General features: G+C 43.0%; 3 protein-coding genes across 3 annotated transcripts in view; all 3 read right to left on the bottom strand.

Moving 5' to 3' along the window:
• Nucleotides 1-680: 680 nt before the first annotated feature.
• LOC146960772 (B-cell receptor CD22-like) lies at nt 681-2,703 on the bottom strand. Its single transcript, XM_085772077.1, has 5 exons — nt 2,446-2,703; nt 2,262-2,349; nt 2,076-2,133; nt 1,812-1,904; nt 681-895 (listed from the first exon to the last, which is right to left on the bottom strand). The coding sequence occupies exons 1-4, from the start codon at nt 2,657-2,659 to the stop codon at nt 1,824-1,826; spliced, it is 441 nt and encodes a 146-aa protein (XP_085628203.1). The 5' UTR covers nt 2,660-2,703; the 3' UTR covers nt 681-895; nt 1,812-1,823.
• Nucleotides 2,704-8,125: 5,422 nt separating this feature from the next.
• Nucleotides 8,126-9,751, bottom strand: LOC146960771 (sialic acid-binding Ig-like lectin 8; the record flags this gene model as incomplete). Its single annotated transcript, XM_085772068.1, has 3 exons — nt 8,126-8,400; nt 8,522-8,866; nt 9,646-9,751. Coding segments are annotated over 3 exons (687 nt in total), but the record flags the coding sequence as incomplete, so codon positions are not given.
• Nucleotides 9,752-14,318: 4,567 nt separating this feature from the next.
• The window catches only part of LOC146960768 (B-cell receptor CD22-like), a 64,592-nt gene continuing 62,187 nt past the window's right edge, over nt 14,319-16,723 (bottom strand). The window contains exon 7 of the mRNA XM_085772066.1: nt 14,319-14,399. Within this exon, the coding sequence (XP_085628192.1) occupies nt 14,319-14,399 (81 nt within the window). The remainder of the gene's footprint in view (nt 14,400-16,723) is intronic.

The following is a 16,723-nucleotide window of genomic DNA, read 5'->3' as shown; positions in this document are numbered from 1 at the left end:
GAGAGAATAAAGAGCGAGACAACGCGGCTCTGAGGAGGAACTGTGAAGGACTCAGCTGTAATGGAAAATGACCTAAACCGAGTCCAGTAGAGCTGTAACTGTGTAGTGGAAAGGCGTGCAAAGTAATGGTAACTATCGTCCTGCTTCCTACATTGTTTTAACATCTAGGTAAAAAAAAAAGATTTTCTGGGATAAAGGGGCAGATTACATAAGATTCTTCTTCTTTCTGCTCCCTTTTGTTGAGATTTGGGAGGTTTTTGTTTTTATTGTAGCTTATTAAAATGCAAGATAATTTTTCTGACTGAGTTATTCCCCGATATCGCCGTGTATCTCGCTTTCGGAGAAGTTCCGCTTTTTCCCCCGTCCTCCGCCCGCCTCGTTGTCACTTTGTTGTCACTTTGTAGCCGCTCCACAGAGCGCACATGGCTAATTAAATATGCACGTGCTGACCATATATAGTTGTATATAGGCGTTCCGGGGGCGGAGTAAGAGGTGTGTTCACGTGTGCACCATTCTTGAGTCCGGTGTGATTTATTGCGGAGAGTTGTGCGTACGCACAGTTTGATTGATCTGAAAAAGGTGTAAATATTTTGGGTGTACGCCATTTTCGTCTTTTCGCCGTACGCAAAAATGTAGTAGCAGTTTTACACCCTCTTTGATAAATGAGGCCCCAGATCTACTTCAATGAAAACTGTCTTTGCATCAGTAACATCCTAAACCATAACGAACCACTGCACTGTGACACATTTCATCCATAAAGAGACAAAACTGAGGAAAAGTCATTAATTAAAACTTAATCTGTCTCCATGGCTGCTAAATGAAATGATCAGATCCAATTAATGTTTTCCTTCTTCCTGTTTCCATCAGGTGAGTCCCATCTTCACTCCAACAGCATCTAAAAACATCACATCAAACCTGTGTAAAGTTACAGTTGTAATTCTAAATGTGGAGTCTGCATGTTATTGATTTGTTGTTATCAGTGGTGTAGTCTAATTTTTTTTTAGTGGGTAAACTGCTTTTTAGGTAGGTAAACTGTTCATACTTGCATCACTGGTGGTTTTTTACATCAGGGACCCCAAAATTGACACAAATTCGACCACAGAACCCCATTGGACAAAATTTTGGAGCAAACACCAGAAATACACAAACAATCAATGTACGTTTAAATTAGGTGTACATTTTTGAAAGATTATAGAGAAATTTCTGGAAAAAAAAGAGGTACAATTTCCCCCAAAAAGTTTAAACATTTTTAGAAAAAAGTGGTAAGATTTCAAAAAAATAAAAACGAAAAAAGTTTAAGATTTTTTTTAGAAAAAAGTGGTAAAATTTCAACAAAAAAAAAAAAAATAGTAAAAACTTTTTTTTTTTTTTTTAATTTAATTGAGAAAAAATAGTAAAATTTCTCAAAAGAATTCTAGAAAAAGTGGTAAAATTTCTTTAAAAAATTATAAAAATAATTTGGCAAAATTTCTCTCAAAGAAGGGGCAAACAATAATACAAAAAGGGGTAAAAATTTTGAGAATTGAGAAAAAAATTCTAGGAAAAGTCAAACAATAAGTGATAACATTTCTGGAAAAAAAAAAGTTAAAAAATTCTAAGAAAAAGTGGTAAAACTTCAAGAAAAAGTTGGGGACCCCCTTGAACCCTGTCAACCCTCCCACTTTGAGAACCATTGACATTTACTTTAGTTAGATAGTTTTGTTGTACTGGGTATATTGAAATATTTATGCATTTGCAGTGGGTATACTGAGTAAACCTGAGTATCACATAGACTACACCACTGGTTGTTATTGAATGTGAGAGGCTCTGACCTGACTGTAACTTCACACCAGGTCTTCCTGCTCCTCTGTGTCTTCTGTCTGTGCTGCTGTGGTGACGTCCTCATAAACAGGACAAGAGTCCACCTGATGGACAGAGGGGACAAAATGAGACTCATTCATCAAGTCTGCACACAATTACATGTCATTTAGAATATAAGTTACACTCAAACATGAATTCACTTCACATCCTCTGTAGTTTCCAGAGCATTTTATGAGCTAAGTTGTGTGGTTTTGTAGTGTCTCAGTGTGTCTCACCTTCATCATCTCTACAGCTTCATTTAGTTCAGGGTTTGAACTCTGAGTTTTCTTCTTCCTGGAATCAACCCAACAACAACAAATACATAATATAACATTAATGAAATCCATTAAAACATAAAACTACAGGGAGTAAAAGAAGAAAATAAAAGAGCAGTGAATAAGTTGATGATTAGTTTGTTTTACTTTGTCCAGAGACTGAAGACAACCAGTGTGATCAGCATCAGGACCATCAGAGTCGACCTGATGATGTTCATGATCATTACTGATTCACCTGGAAAGTGAGAACAACAACAGGAGATATTATCATTGAGGTTAATGAGCTGTGGTGCAGTAAACAGGTGTGTGATGATGAATGTGTAGAACTCACCTGAAACAACAACAGTCAGATTTAAGGTGGACTTCTGACGTCCTATTGTGTTCTGGACTTCACAGGAATAACTCCCACTGTGTTCAGGTCTGAGGTCAGTGATGGTGAAGATCTGTCCTGAAGCTTTTGGTGAGTCTTCATCCTCCTTGTACCAGGTGAGTTTAGCTGCTGGGTTAGCATCACTGCTACAGGTCAGAGTCACTGAACTGCCCATCACTATCTCAGCAGAGGGACTCACTGACACAGAGGGAAGCTTTGGAGCATCTGGAGGAGGAAACATCAACAACACAGTTTAACTGCAGAGCTACAATTGATAGTTATGTGTTTAGATGCAAATGAAATGTTGTGTCTGGAAAACATTGTTCTGGTTAATATTCAGCTTCATATAGGTTTAAAATGAACTCTCACATTTGACATCAACAGAGAAACGTGCTGATTTCCATCCCATCTCATTCTCAGCGTCACAATAATATTCTCCAGAGTCAGAGGACTGGATGGAGCTGAAGACAAACTGTGGTTGGTCACTGAGAAGTTTCCATGTTTCCTTCACCCTGGACCAGGTGAGTTTAGCTGCTGGGTTAGCATCACTGCTACAGGTCAGAGTCACTGAACTGCCCTCCACTATCTCAGCAGAGGGACTCACTGACACAGAGGGAAGCTTTGGAGCATCTGGAGGAGGAAACATGAGGAGAAGTCAACTTTAACTGTCTTTTCACAGTAGAAGTGAATATTATGTAGTTGCTGCTACTGTATTTCCCCTGTGCAGTGTCGCTCTATAATCCTTTGCAATCCTATAGAATATAAGGGTTTTTTGTCAAATCTAAAGTAATATTGGTGGTTCGGTATCATCTCATTTTCATCTTTTTGGAAATTTTGAAAGTTTGGTGTTTTTTGGAACCAAGAATATTGCTGAAGACCTGAGACCACATGGGATTTGTTTTCAATAAAATTCAATAAACTTTATGTCTGAGGAGATCAGTAAAGTGGTGAAACAGCAAGTCAACCTCATGGGCCTAATGGGAGAGGTTTGTGAACTGAGGACTACAATCAAGCTAAGAGATGAGAAGATTGAAAGGCTGGAACAAAGAATTGATGTGGAGCAGTACTCCCGTGCTGATGACCTCATAATCACTGGGCTGGCTACCAAACACCGCAGCTATGCCAGGACTTAAGCCAGTGACCAACTCGGTGGAGCAACACGTGGTCCAATTCATGAACAGTAAGAACATTCACTTAGAGAGTCAACAAATCTCAGCTTGTCACATTCTTCTTCGCAAGGATAAAACAAACACGCCTGCCATTGTGGTCAAGTTTGTTAACAGGAAACATAAGGTTGAAATGATGAGACAGGCAAAAAAGCTTAAAGGGAGTGGGATTTATGTCAATGAGCATTTGACAAAGAAAAATGCTGAGATAGCTAGAAATTGCCGTCTTCTTAGGAAGCAGAACAAAATCCAATCCACATGGTCAAGGAATGGAAAAGTGTTTGTAAGGCTAAATGGTCCACCTGAACAAGCCAAGGTGCATGTGATACGAAATCTGAAAGAGCTTGATCATTATAGTTGGTCATGTTTGTCAAAATGTTTGGAAGCTGTTTGAGGAGCATGGCTTTGCTTTAATTTGCAATTACTTTTTGTTGAATGACAACTGAAGATTCTCATTTTTCTGTTGAGGAAGATGAGGGTAGCGCTCTCCTTGGGAATGAAAACTCCCAAGTTAAAAATGTAAATGAGGAGCTACGTTTTTTCAGTCGAACTGAACATAAACCATTTAGTTTTGAGAACAATATTGATCCTGAGGAAAATCTCTATGATGATTATAATTTAACTTCAGAATATTACTCAGAGAATCCGTTTGAAAATGTTAATTTGGAGGGTTTCTCAGTAATACATTTTAACAGCAGAAGTCTGTATGCACATTTTGAAGAAATTAAAGAGTATTTGGAAACACTTAAACATAAATTTCATGTGATTGCTATAAGCGAGACTTGGATAACAAAGGAAAAAGGTGCTGATTTTGTGTTAGAAGGTTATGATATTTTCTGTGTAAACCGGATAAATAAAACCGGTGGTTGAGTTGCTTTTTTTGTACAGAAAGATTTCCAATGTAAGGTAATTGTCATGGAAAGTTTGACAATTGAAATACAGAGTGCTAAATTCAAGAGTATTTTTTTGAGTTGTCTATACAGAACGCCTGGTTATTGTATGGATCAGTTTATGAATACCATAGTTGATATTTTTGGAAAATTCTGAGACAAAAAATCATTTTTTGTTTGTGGAGACTTTAATATTGATCTTTTGAAATGGAATGAACATAAACCAACAAATTACTTTTGTAACACAATGTTTAGTTTTGATTTAAGGCCACTCATTAACAAACCTTCTCGGATAACCAAAGAAAGTGCTACACTCATTGATAATATTTTTACTAATGTGCATGGCCCAGTGAAAAGTGGTAAAATTTTAAGTGATATTAGTGATCATTTTCCCATATTTGTGGTTCTGCACAGTTTAAAGGTTACATCTTCTGTTGGCGTGAGTGAGCATACTTGTAAATTGGTAAGAATAAGGACCCGAGAAAGAATTGAGGCTTTAAAGATGGACTTAACACACTGCAATTGGAATGAGGTGTATGTGAGACCCCAAGATACTTAAACTCCTCCACCTGAGGCAGGAACTCTCCCCCGACCTGGAGGGTGCAAACCACCTTTTTCTGGTCGAGAACCATGGCCTCAGACGTAGAGGTGCTGATTCTCATCCCAGCTGTTTCACACTCGGCTGCAAACCGCCCCAGTGCATGCTGGAGGTCCTGGCTCGAGGGAGCCAACAAGACAACATTGTCCGCAAGAAGCAGAGATAAAATCAGGTGGCTCCCGAACCGTACCCCCTCCGGCCCTTGGCTGCACCTAGAAATTCTGTCCATAAAAATAATTAACAGAACCGGTGACAAAGGGCAGCCCTGCCGGAGTCCAACACGCACCGGGAACAGGTCAATGAGGGGAGGCTGGAGACATTGAGTCCGAGTGGACCATGTTCTCCACTTCCACTGTTGACGCGGCCGTCCGGAGCTGTGGCCGCAAGGTCTCCGGTGCCTGTTGCGGTGGCATTCCCCGAGCCCTGTGGTGGACATCGGAAGTAAGGGATGCCGTCAAGCTGAAGAAGGAGTCCTATCAAGTCTGGCTGGATCGAGGGACTCCTGATTCAGCTGATGGGTACCGGCAGGCCAAGCGGACGGCAGCCCGGGCGGTTGCGGAAGCAAAAACTCGGGTCTGGGAAAAGTTCGGGGAGGCCATGGAGGAGGACTACCGGTCGGCCTCGAGGAAATTCTGGCAAACCATCCGACGCCTTGACCTCGACTGGGGACGGTGGAAGGAATACTTCGAGGATCTCCTCAATCCCACTGACACGCCTTCCGTCAAGGAAGCAGAGGCTGTGCGACCGTTGCTTCGGTCATACAGGGACCGTACGGCCCTCAGCAGAGGGCCTCCGACCCCATATTCCCGGAGCATCTCCCACAGGATGCCACGTGGGACACAGTCGAAAGCCTTCTCCAAGTCCACAAGACACATGTGGACTGGTTGGGCAAACTCCAATGAGCAGAATTTCCTCGAGGCCGAGCAGTAGTCCTCCTCCATGGCCTCCCCGAACTTTTCCCAGACCCGAGTTTTTGCTTCCGCAACCGCCCGGGCTGCCGTCCGCTTGGCCTGCCGGTACCCGTCGGCTGAATCAGGAGTCCCTCAAGCCAGCCAGACTTGATAGGACTCCTTCTTCAGCTTGACGGCATCCCTTACTTCCGGTGTCCACCACAGGGCTCGGGGATTGCCGCCGCAACAGGCACCGGAGACCTTGCGGCCACAGCTCCGGACGGCCGCGTCAACAATGGAAGTGGAGAACATGGTCCACTCGGACGTTCCCAGCAGACCCTCACGATACGCTTGGGTCTGCCAAGTCTGACCAGCTTCCTCCCCTGCCAGCGGATCCAACTCACCACCAGGTGGTGATCAGTTGACAGCTCAGCCCCTCTCTTCACCCGAGTGTCCAAGACATATGGCCGGAGATCAGATGACACGACTACAAAGTCGATCATTGACCTCCGGCCTAGGGTGTCCTGGTGCCACGTGCACTGATGGACACCCTTATGCTCGAACATGGTGTTCGTTATGGACAAACTGTGGCTAGCACAGAAGTCCAATAACAAAACACCACTCGGGTTCAGATCGGGGAGGCCGTTCCTCCCAATCACACCTCTCCAGGTAACACTGTCGCTGCCCCTGCTCTTTCAGGCTGGGCCCGGCCGGGTCCCCCGGCCACCAGACGCTCGCCAGACAGCCCCCAACCCCAGGCCTGGCTCCAGGGTGGGACCCCGGTGGCGCCGATCCGGGCGACGTGAACGTCCTCGGTATTAATCCACTCATGAGGGGTTTTGGAACCGCTCTTAGTCTGACCCGTCACCTAGGACCTGTTTGCCTTAAGAGACCCTACCAGGGGCATTAAGCCCCCGACAACATAGCTCCTGGGATCATTCGGGTGCTCAAACCCCTCCATCACGGTAAGGTGGCGGTTCAAGGAGGGGTAAATCATATAAGGCACTACATTTAATTTATTGTTCACTTATATCATAAGGCACTACATTTAATTTATTGTTCACTTATACTTCCTTATATATCATATTGTGTGGGAGTGTGGGGCTTGACATATAAGACGACAGTAAATGCTATAGTCCTCCTACAAAAACGAGCCATACGTATTATAAATAAGGTTGGTTACGATGAACATACAAATCCATTGTTTATAAAATCCCATGTTATGAAATTTAATGATTTGGTTTATTATAAAATAATGCAAATAATGTATAAAGCTAAATTAAAGTTACTCCCGGTCTGTGTACAAAGGTTTTTCTCAATACATGAGTCAAAAATATAACTTGCGTGATGTTTGTAAATTTGTTGTACAAAAAGCTAGAAAAGAGACTAAAAGGAGATGTTGTATATCTGTTGTGGGAGTTAAACTATGGAATGACGCTAACCTTGATTTACGAATGTGCAGTTCATTTTCAGTTTACAAAAAAAAGGTATGCAGGGCAATTTTTGAAGGCTACAAATGTTAATGTTTATTTGTTTTCGTTGTTTTTTCTCTGATATTTAAAAATGTATTTACTACTATATATTTAAATACTGTTAATCTTATTGGTTCTGGTCCTTTTCTGGTTTAGTTTTGCTTTTATGTCTGTTTGTTTTCTTGCTTGTTTGTTTGCTTGTTTGTTTTTTTTCATATTGTAACAATGTTGGGTAGCTTAACTTTTTTGTGTTTGTTTTTTTCTCTGCTATTTAAAAATGTATTTACTACAATATATTTAAATACTGGTAACCCTATTGGTTCCGTTTTATTTTTTTTGTTTGTTTGTTTGTTTTTTTCCTCTGGTTTTGTTTTGTTTGTTCGTTAGCTTGTTTGTTTGTTAGTTGTTGTCTTATGTTTTATATTGTAAGAATGCTGGGTAGCTTAATTTGGTATGTAGGACAGGCATTAATATAAGCATTATGCTTCTGCCTGTTCCTTTTCAGTCACTATTTTGTCGATAATGTTTGTGTCAATAATGTTTGCTATTGTGTGATGTGACGGAATAAAGAATTTCCAATCAAATCAAAATCAATAGTTTATACAAAGGTTGATCCAGTATGAGACATAAACTGTGTAGTGGAAGGTTTTAGTTTGACATTGTATTAGTGAAACTGTGGAGTAAACTCACACACTGGAGGAGAGCGGTGATCCTCACATCCTTTAAGAGCACAAGAATATCTGTTGGTATCATTAACAGAGACTCTGATGGAAAATGTTTCCTCCTTCATCTTCAGTTTGTTCTTGTACCAGACAAATGAACGACCATCAGCTGCTTTAAAACTGCTGTGACACTTCAGCTCTACCTGGTCTGATGATCTTTCCACCAGCACCTGGAGGTCTGGGAGGTCTGTGAAGAAAGAACAGACATGAACTAAACTAGAAAAGTACAAACACAGAGACAAATAAAGATTTTCAGTCGTCTTGAACCAAACTGATAAATATTCCAGTGAAAACGTTACCTCTGACAGACAAAGTCACTCCAGGTTGACCTGTGTATTTCTCATCTTTGTTTTTTATCAATCTGAACTTGTAAACAGCTGAGTCGCTCTCTCTCAGGTCTCTGATTGTCAGAGTGCAGCGTTTCCTCCAATCACAGTGATTCTCCACACGACCTGTGTAGTCTGAGTCTGTTGTCAGATCCAGACCATCATTATACCCCTTAGTGAACCAGTATATTTTTTGAATTGTAGTATAAAAGCTGTTTGGGAAATTGTACGTGCAGCTCATTTCCACTGTTGATCCTTTAGAGGCACAGATGTGAGTGACAGTGTAATTCACTCCCCAGCCACTCTGACCCTGTATCACTGTAACACAGAGCACAGCAGAAACCACAGTCAGACTCAGAACAACACAGTTTTATGGAGCTAATTTAACATGTAAACCTGCTACATGACTGAAACACATTTACTCAACTACTTGGCTCCAACACGCCTCACTGCGTCTGTGATATTGTTCTATATTGTTATTTATATGCAATTGAGGAGAAGTCATGTTTTTCTCCTGTGGTCTCTTCCTTTTTATTCACATTTAAACTCATAATGTGAACAATGTTGTTGTGAAGCTATAGTGAACACACACACATGGAAAAGTCCAAACAGAAAACTACTGACCACTGTTCACTCTGTTTAGTATGTATACATGTATTCACACTTTGCTGCTACTGTATGTGATAGATGTGTAGATAACCACAGGTTGAGGTCACTGTGAACCATCTATGCAGCGGAAACATCACACTGAAACCACCAAGTAACAGAATTAACTGACATTTAGTTCCTTATTTTCAGCCTTGGTAGCTGTTCTCTTCTTCTCTTAAACTGAATGTACAGACATTTGTAGATAAACTCTACAGTTACTGAATCCTTCAGATGAACCACATACAGCTTCATTCATACAGTTGATTGAAACAGCACCAGCCTCACTGTGTAATAACACAGATACACAACAAAGACTCACATGTGTTTGAATGATTTGCATCATATGAGATCAATCAGGACAATATTGAGGTATTTATGAATTGACTCAAACCTCTTTTTTCTTGTGTGTTTACTAAATGTCCTACAAAGTAAATGTAGATGTACAGTACCTGGTACAGTGAGAAGAAGGACGAGGACAAATCCACTTGATGCTGCTGTTAAACTCATCACTGCTCCTCTCATCTCTCTGTGTGACTTCAGACACAATAAAACACATCAGCTGCTCAACAGTGTATGAAAGAAACATCAATCTGATCAAAAACCAGTTCTAGTCTGACAAGAGAGGAGGGTGATGATCGTCTGTGTTCAGAGGACAGAAGTCAAGTTGTTAAAAGACGACGAGTAACTTCCTCTTTACATTATGAATATTCATGAGATCAAGTGTGAACTACAGTCATGTTGTCTTCTTATAAACTACAGAGGAAGTCCTGAGAGGTGAAGCTTGAAAAGCAAAACAAATAGACTTCAAGATACTTTCTTCCACTTGGCCATCAGATCTTCAAATGTAAATTCATAGTGAACATACATGCATACCCTACACTCATTTTATTGAGATACATTGTTGTTTAACTTGATTTATTTTGTGTGATTGATCTGTTTTTTGAAATGTCACACTGTCTTAGAAGAATTTATACATTTTGTTGTTTTTGAGATGCTGCCATAGTGTGTAATGTTTGATTGGTGGCCTGGTTACAGCGCTGCTTAAGTTTGACTTGAGCAGAAGGAGAGGGGCAGTATGGGAAAAAGCCAAAAGGGGGCCTCGTAGACTGGTGAGGCGGGCTCTCTGGAATGTGATTCAAAGACAGGAAGAAGCACCCTCAACTTCCAGAGTGAATTTTAATTGATTTATTGTCTCGTCTAACGAACAAATGAACCGACTAAACGGCGACCGGGTGTCAACGCAACCATGACGCTGGAGCAGGTGGCCGGCTGAACGCCTCTGAAGTGGGGCACCACAACCCCTGGAAGGCCTCTGGGACAAAGCTGCAGGCGGTGAGCGGTTGGAGGAAGCAGTCGGTAAGTCGAACATTAGGCAGTATGGCAGCAGACTCCCACCAAGCTCCATTTTCCACCTTCAGAAAGTATGTGCAACTGTGTCATCCCTGAAGCCTAGACCTATGAGAGCGCTAATATTAAAGTAACATTGCGGAGTTTTTCGGCCTTAAAATAATGTTTCCAGACTCATTGCAATGGTAGAAAAATGGTTAATAGGATGAATGGTGCTTCCGCCGCAGCCTGAGCGGGGTGGCGTCGGCTGAAACTGCACTATGTAACTTCCCTGCACGGGTACAAAACACCGCCCCCCCTCCTCCCCCCTCCCCTCTGCGTCGAGGGAGAGACGTGGTGGGTAAAAGCGAAACTACGGTTCTCCTCCGCTCGACGTCGCCGTTGTTGCCGCCGCCGCTGCCCCCCCACCCCACACACCCCCTCCCCCCCTCCCCCGACCACCCACCACACAGTCTCCTTGCAAACATGTGGGAAATACTGTCGTTTATTAATGGGAATAAACACTGGATGCGCTCGCTGATAAGTTTCGTTTTCGTTTTTCGCCCCAGAAGATAGCGCTTCTCAACCAGATGGTGGAAGCACTGCGCTGAAACTCCGCAATGTTGCTTTAAATCTTTAGTACCCAGGATGGCGTGTGGCCGCGACAGTACTGTCTACAATGACAATGAAGACATTCTGTTCTACTATAAAGTACAGGAGAAGATTAAAACTCACCTGGAAGTAAAAGTGAATTCTGAAGCAACCGGTGCCAAACAGTGGTGGGGCTGGTGGTTTAGCTGCAGATGGTTCCAAGTACAAAGACTGATGGGAGTGTTAATGCTTGTGTTCTTAATGCAGTTTAACAACACACATCTGGGCTGATGTTGTTCATGTTTCATGGTCGGTGTTATGAGTCAGTCTGGTGGGATTTACGGTAGAGTGGTTGCTAGGGACTCACTGACATACACGTGAGAAGGGGGTGTTGGGGGATTCTCAAAATTGGTTGCAGCTGCTCCCGGGGAGGAGGTCGGGATTTTGGGCCGGAAGGAGGAAGGAGGCAGAAGCTCACGAGGGAGACGCCACAGGTAAAAGGCGACTCAACGACACCGAGAAGACTGAAGCGACATCCACCACACCACCACTTGTTTTTCTTTTTGACCCACATTTAATGAACTTCAACAACTAAACAAAGAGCGGGCTGTCCGAGAAACCGAAGTCAAAGGAGATGGCTGGAGCTGATCACGGACAGGGCACGCGCAGCTAACCTGGGTGAGTTTTCCCACAGCACACGACCCCCCTCCGGATAGGAAACGAATGCACTCACCCAGGGAATTAACTTCACTTACAAGTCGATGCATCACGCAGGGACTAGTAGGTTTATGTTAGGTGCTGGGCTAACCTTTGGGAGGGGGGTTTTGATTAAGTAGAGCCGAGGCGAGCCTAGCACCGTCACAGTCGGTCATTGGTATTGTATTGGTACAGCCACATGAACCATGTTTTACTCACTGGACTTTTAAAATCTAAGAATCCTAAGTGTCAGGAGTCCTGATGGCTGGAGGCTCTTCAAGACTACGACTTTGAGATCCAACATCAGGCAGGCGGACAAAAAAAGTTACGTTTTTAAAAAAATCTCAGCCGTCAGCTCGATAGCATTAGTAAAGAACCTGGAGAGGACGATCCTCACATGGCAGCAGAGGAAGAGGAGGAGAGTACTGCAGCATTCATCAGCTAAACGTCAGAGCCACAACCACAAGACTCACACCTGTTCATCTGCACCACCCTCATCTCCACCTGAGCAGAATGAGCAGCTCACCAGTTCATCAGCACCACTACTGAGTACCTTCTACCTGTTTTCATGTTTGTAGAACTAAAATGAACAGAGAAGAATCACCAAACAGCACTGAATGAACTCTTGGTCAATACTGGGACTAGAGTCAGTGAACTGCCCTCCACTATCTCACCACCAGAGGGACTCACTGACACAGAGTGAAGCTGTGTTGGAATCATTTGTATCATATCAAACATTAAATGTGGTAAAGTGACGTTTGAGGTATTTAGTTGTTTCTTCAAACCTGTTTCTGTTTGTTCTGAGTGGGTTTATTAAATGTCCTACAGAGTAACTGTAGATGTTCAGTAGCTGGGACAGTGAGGAGACCAGAACTTGTAGCTGCTCTTCTTACCTGTGGCTCAACTCAAAGTTCACAAAGTCCACAGGTAAATAACATGCACAGGAAACATCACAGACACTTCAACCTGTGATTATAGAAAACATGTCAAGATGCTTCTATACACACAACTCCTTCCTCCAGATAACAAAACCTAAAATGAAGAAGGATTGTAACGTGGTTTTGTGCAAACTATGAATTTATTCATGTAATTAATTAAAGAGAAAGAGTATCATCCACATCACATCAACCCAGAGACACAATGGAAAAGATTTAAAGAGTCAAAGGAGAAAAAAGAAAGAAAGAAAAAAAGACACATTAAAAGTCAACAAATTAAACAGAGTGTTAAAAAAAAACATTATCTATTCAGTGACAGTAAATACTGCAATTGAAGTTAAAAGGATATTCCATAGTTTAACCTATGGTCCAACGCACCATGACACCGAGTTAGACCCCCCCCCCTTGAGAGATGAAGTCTGCAGACCGCTAGCTTCTCTAGTTGTAGTAACTTTAGCAAGTCTATTTCCTCCACGTGCAAACTGTGATCAAAAAGCCACTCATAGCCACAAATAATGCTCAGAACAGCACCAAGTGTCATCAACAGCACAAATGGTCCCAGCACATAATACGAGGGGAGGGGGTCAGATGTGGTCACTGCCTGCCAGTGGCCGCTGAAACCAGATGTTTGTGCTGCCAGTCGGACTCGGATGTGTGTTGTCAGCGCCTGGACTCTATGCTGGACGTGGAAAGTTGCTGCATAGCGTATAACTGGAGGAGAGTGGGTGAGTTGTTTTGGTTTCAATAGAAACCAGGCAAAGCTAACAGATGTTTGATGCCTCGTATTATGGGATGGGACCCTGTTTGTACTAGCCTGGTGCTGTTCCGAGAATTATTTGTGGCTATGAGTGGCTTTTTGATCGCGGTTTGCCCGTGGAGAAAATAGACTTGCTAAAGTTGCTACAACTAGAGAAGCTAGCGATCAGCAGACTTCATCTCTCGAGGGGGGGTCTAACTTAGTGTCACGGTGTGTTGGACCATAGGTTAAACTTACTCCGGAATATCCCTTTAAGTATGGGTTCTTCATTTTCACAATTTCATTATTGAAACTATTTACAATTGAGATTATTTACAGTGATGAGTTCACATTGTTGACCAACATCTTTTAGATATTTTATGATATGTTCTAATTACTGTTGTCAAGCAAGCTATCGATAGTGGGAGAGGACTTCACATTTGGTGAACTATATTCTGCTTTGATGAGTGACCCCAGAGTTTTAAAGCTCAAATATAAGATCAGTTCTACTTCAGTGAAAACTGTCTTTGCATCAGTAACATCCTAAACCACAACGAACCACTGCACTGTGACACATTTCATCCATAAAGAGACAAAACTGAGGAAAAGTCATTAATTAAAACGTAATCTGTCTCCATAGCTGCTAAATAAAATGATCAGATCCAATCTATGTTTTCCTTCTTCCTGTTTCCAACAGGTGAGTCCCATCTTTACTTCAACAGCATCTAAAAACATCACATCAAACCTGTGTAAAGTACAGTTGTAATTCTAAATGTGGAATCTGCATGTTATTGATCTGTTGTTATTGAATGTGAGAGGCTCTGACCTGACTGTAACTTCACTCCAGGTCTTCCTGCTCATCTGTGTCTTCTGTCTGTGCTGCTGTGGTGACGTCCTCATAAACAGGACAAGAGTCCACCTGATGGACAGAGGGGACAAAATGAGACTCATTCATGAAGCCTGCACACAATTACATGTCATTTAGAATATAAGTTACACTCAAAAAATGAATTCACTTCACATCCTCTGTAGTTTCCAGAGCATTTATGAGCTAAGTTGTGTAGTTTTGTAGTTTCTCAGTGTGTCTCACCTCCATCATCTCTACAGCTTCATTTAGTTCAGGGTTTGAACTCTGAGTTTTCTTCTTCCTGAATTCAACCCAACAACAACAAATACATAATATACGTGTGGCAAGGTGAAGAGGGCCCGGGCGGGGATTGAACCCACACCTCGTGGGTAAGAGTCACACGCACTTGCCAGTCACCCATAGGGACATCCCATTAGCCAAGTAGCCAGGGCACATGATCAATTGGAGGCCTAGTGAAAGGACCTGTCAACTGTCACATCTCTCCCCTTCTTTTCACAAGCACGTCCTTGTGCTTCCGCGCAGGCTGCCACACATTAGGAATCCATGTACCCACCACTAGTGCTACATGGATCCTTCCAACAACGCCAGAATGTGGCAAGGTGAAGAGGGCCCGGGCGGGGATTGAACCGAGTAATAGTCATGCGTGCTTGCCAGTACCTTTGGGTGACTGGTAAGCGCGCATGACTCTTACCCGGGAGTCTGGGGTTCGGAGCCCGCCCGGGCCCTCTTCACCTTGCCACATTCTGGCGATGTGACAGTTGACAGGTCCTGTCACTATGCCTCCAATTGATCATGCGCCCTGGCTACTTGGCCAAGAGGACGTCCCTTTGGGTGACTGGCAAGCGTGCATGACTATTACCTGGGAGGTGTGAGTTCAATCCCCTCTTCACCTTGCCACATAAATTTAATTCATTAATAGAATTCATAAAACATAAAACTACGGGTAATAAAAGAAGAAAATAAAAGAGCAGTGAATAAACTGATGATTAGTTTGTTTTACTTTGTCCAGAGACTGAAGACAACCAGTGTGATCAGCATCAGGACCATCAGAGTCGACCTGATGATGTTCATGATCATTACTGATTCACCTGGAAAGTGAGAACAACAACAGGAGATATTATCATTGAGGTTGATGAGCTGTGGTGCAGTAAACAGGTGTGTGATGATGAATGTGTAGAACTCACCTGAAACAACAACAGTCAGATTTAAGGTGGACTTCTGACGTCCTATTGTGTTCTGGGCTTCACAGGAATAATTCCCACTGTGTTCAGGTCTGAGGTCAGTGATGGTGAAGATCTGTCCTGAAGCTTTTGGTGAGTCTTCATCCTCCTTGTACCAGGTGTAATTAGCTGCTGGGTTAGCATCACTGCTACAGGTCAGAGTCACTGAACTGCCCTCCACTATCTCAGCAGAGAGACTCACTGACACAGAGGGAAGCTTTGGACCATCTGGAACAACAAACATCAACAACACAGTTTAACTGCAGAGCTGCATGTTGTTTTTAACTCATTGAGTGCCGCGCTCCTTTCCAAAGTTTTAGTCAAGTGTACCGGCAAATTAGACCATATTTGACTTTTTATTTTAGAGCCATAGTGTATTCTATATTATTGCCACCAACACATACTGTAGCTCATTTGAAAGGTTTAACTTTATCCTTCAAATGGCCACAAACCGTTTGTTTCTACGTGCCTCCGTTCCTGAGAAAAGTCAAGCTAAACATGGCTGGGTTTCACCAAAATCCCTCCTTTTTTTCTAGAAAAGGAGATAGAGCGTCTTTTATGAAAGGTGCGCTGTTTGTGTCTGTCGCTCTTCAGACACTCGCATTTCTGGATCAAAGGGCTCGTATAAGATAAATATACACAACAATTGTTGTTCTATTCACAAAACCACCATCGGGGGCGGGGGGGGCGCCACTAAACAGCAATAACACAGACGCACCGTGCCGTGTCACAGCCTCTCGCCGCGGAACGTAAGGCTCTGCCGGCCACAGCGGCTCGCGAACACCGGTCCCGCCGGTGGTCGCGGTCCTTCTGGGGTACGGGTCGGTGGTGCCGGTCTGCTTTGGTCCAGAGACCATCAGATTTTACCGCGGGAGGACTTTGGGGAGGACACGGTGTTGCTCCAGATGAAGACCGGGCGGGACTGTGGGCTGAGAGCTTCCTGGTTCAGCTCCCAGCTGCTGCAGCCTCGCGGGTGAGAGCGGAGCAGCAGCGGAGCAGCTGCTGCATCCACAGCAGAAGCTCCGTTTGCAGAAGCTGAGTTATGATAAAAAACTTCCAGATCATGAGCTGTCATGTGACTTTGATCGTCATCTATTTCAGTTCTCCTCGTCGTAGAGTCCCCAAATTTACATATAATGTGTATTAAAGTGTCTA

Source organism: Trachurus japonicus, unplaced genomic scaffold (genome assembly GCF_045865225.1).
Source record: "Trachurus japonicus isolate A0001 unplaced genomic scaffold, Traja_1.0 AP030010.1".
NCBI lineage: Eukaryota > Metazoa > Chordata > Actinopteri > Carangiformes > Carangidae > Trachurus > Trachurus japonicus.
The sequence above is the reverse complement of the archived record's forward strand: the minus strand, read 5'-3'. Positions and strand labels throughout refer to the sequence as shown.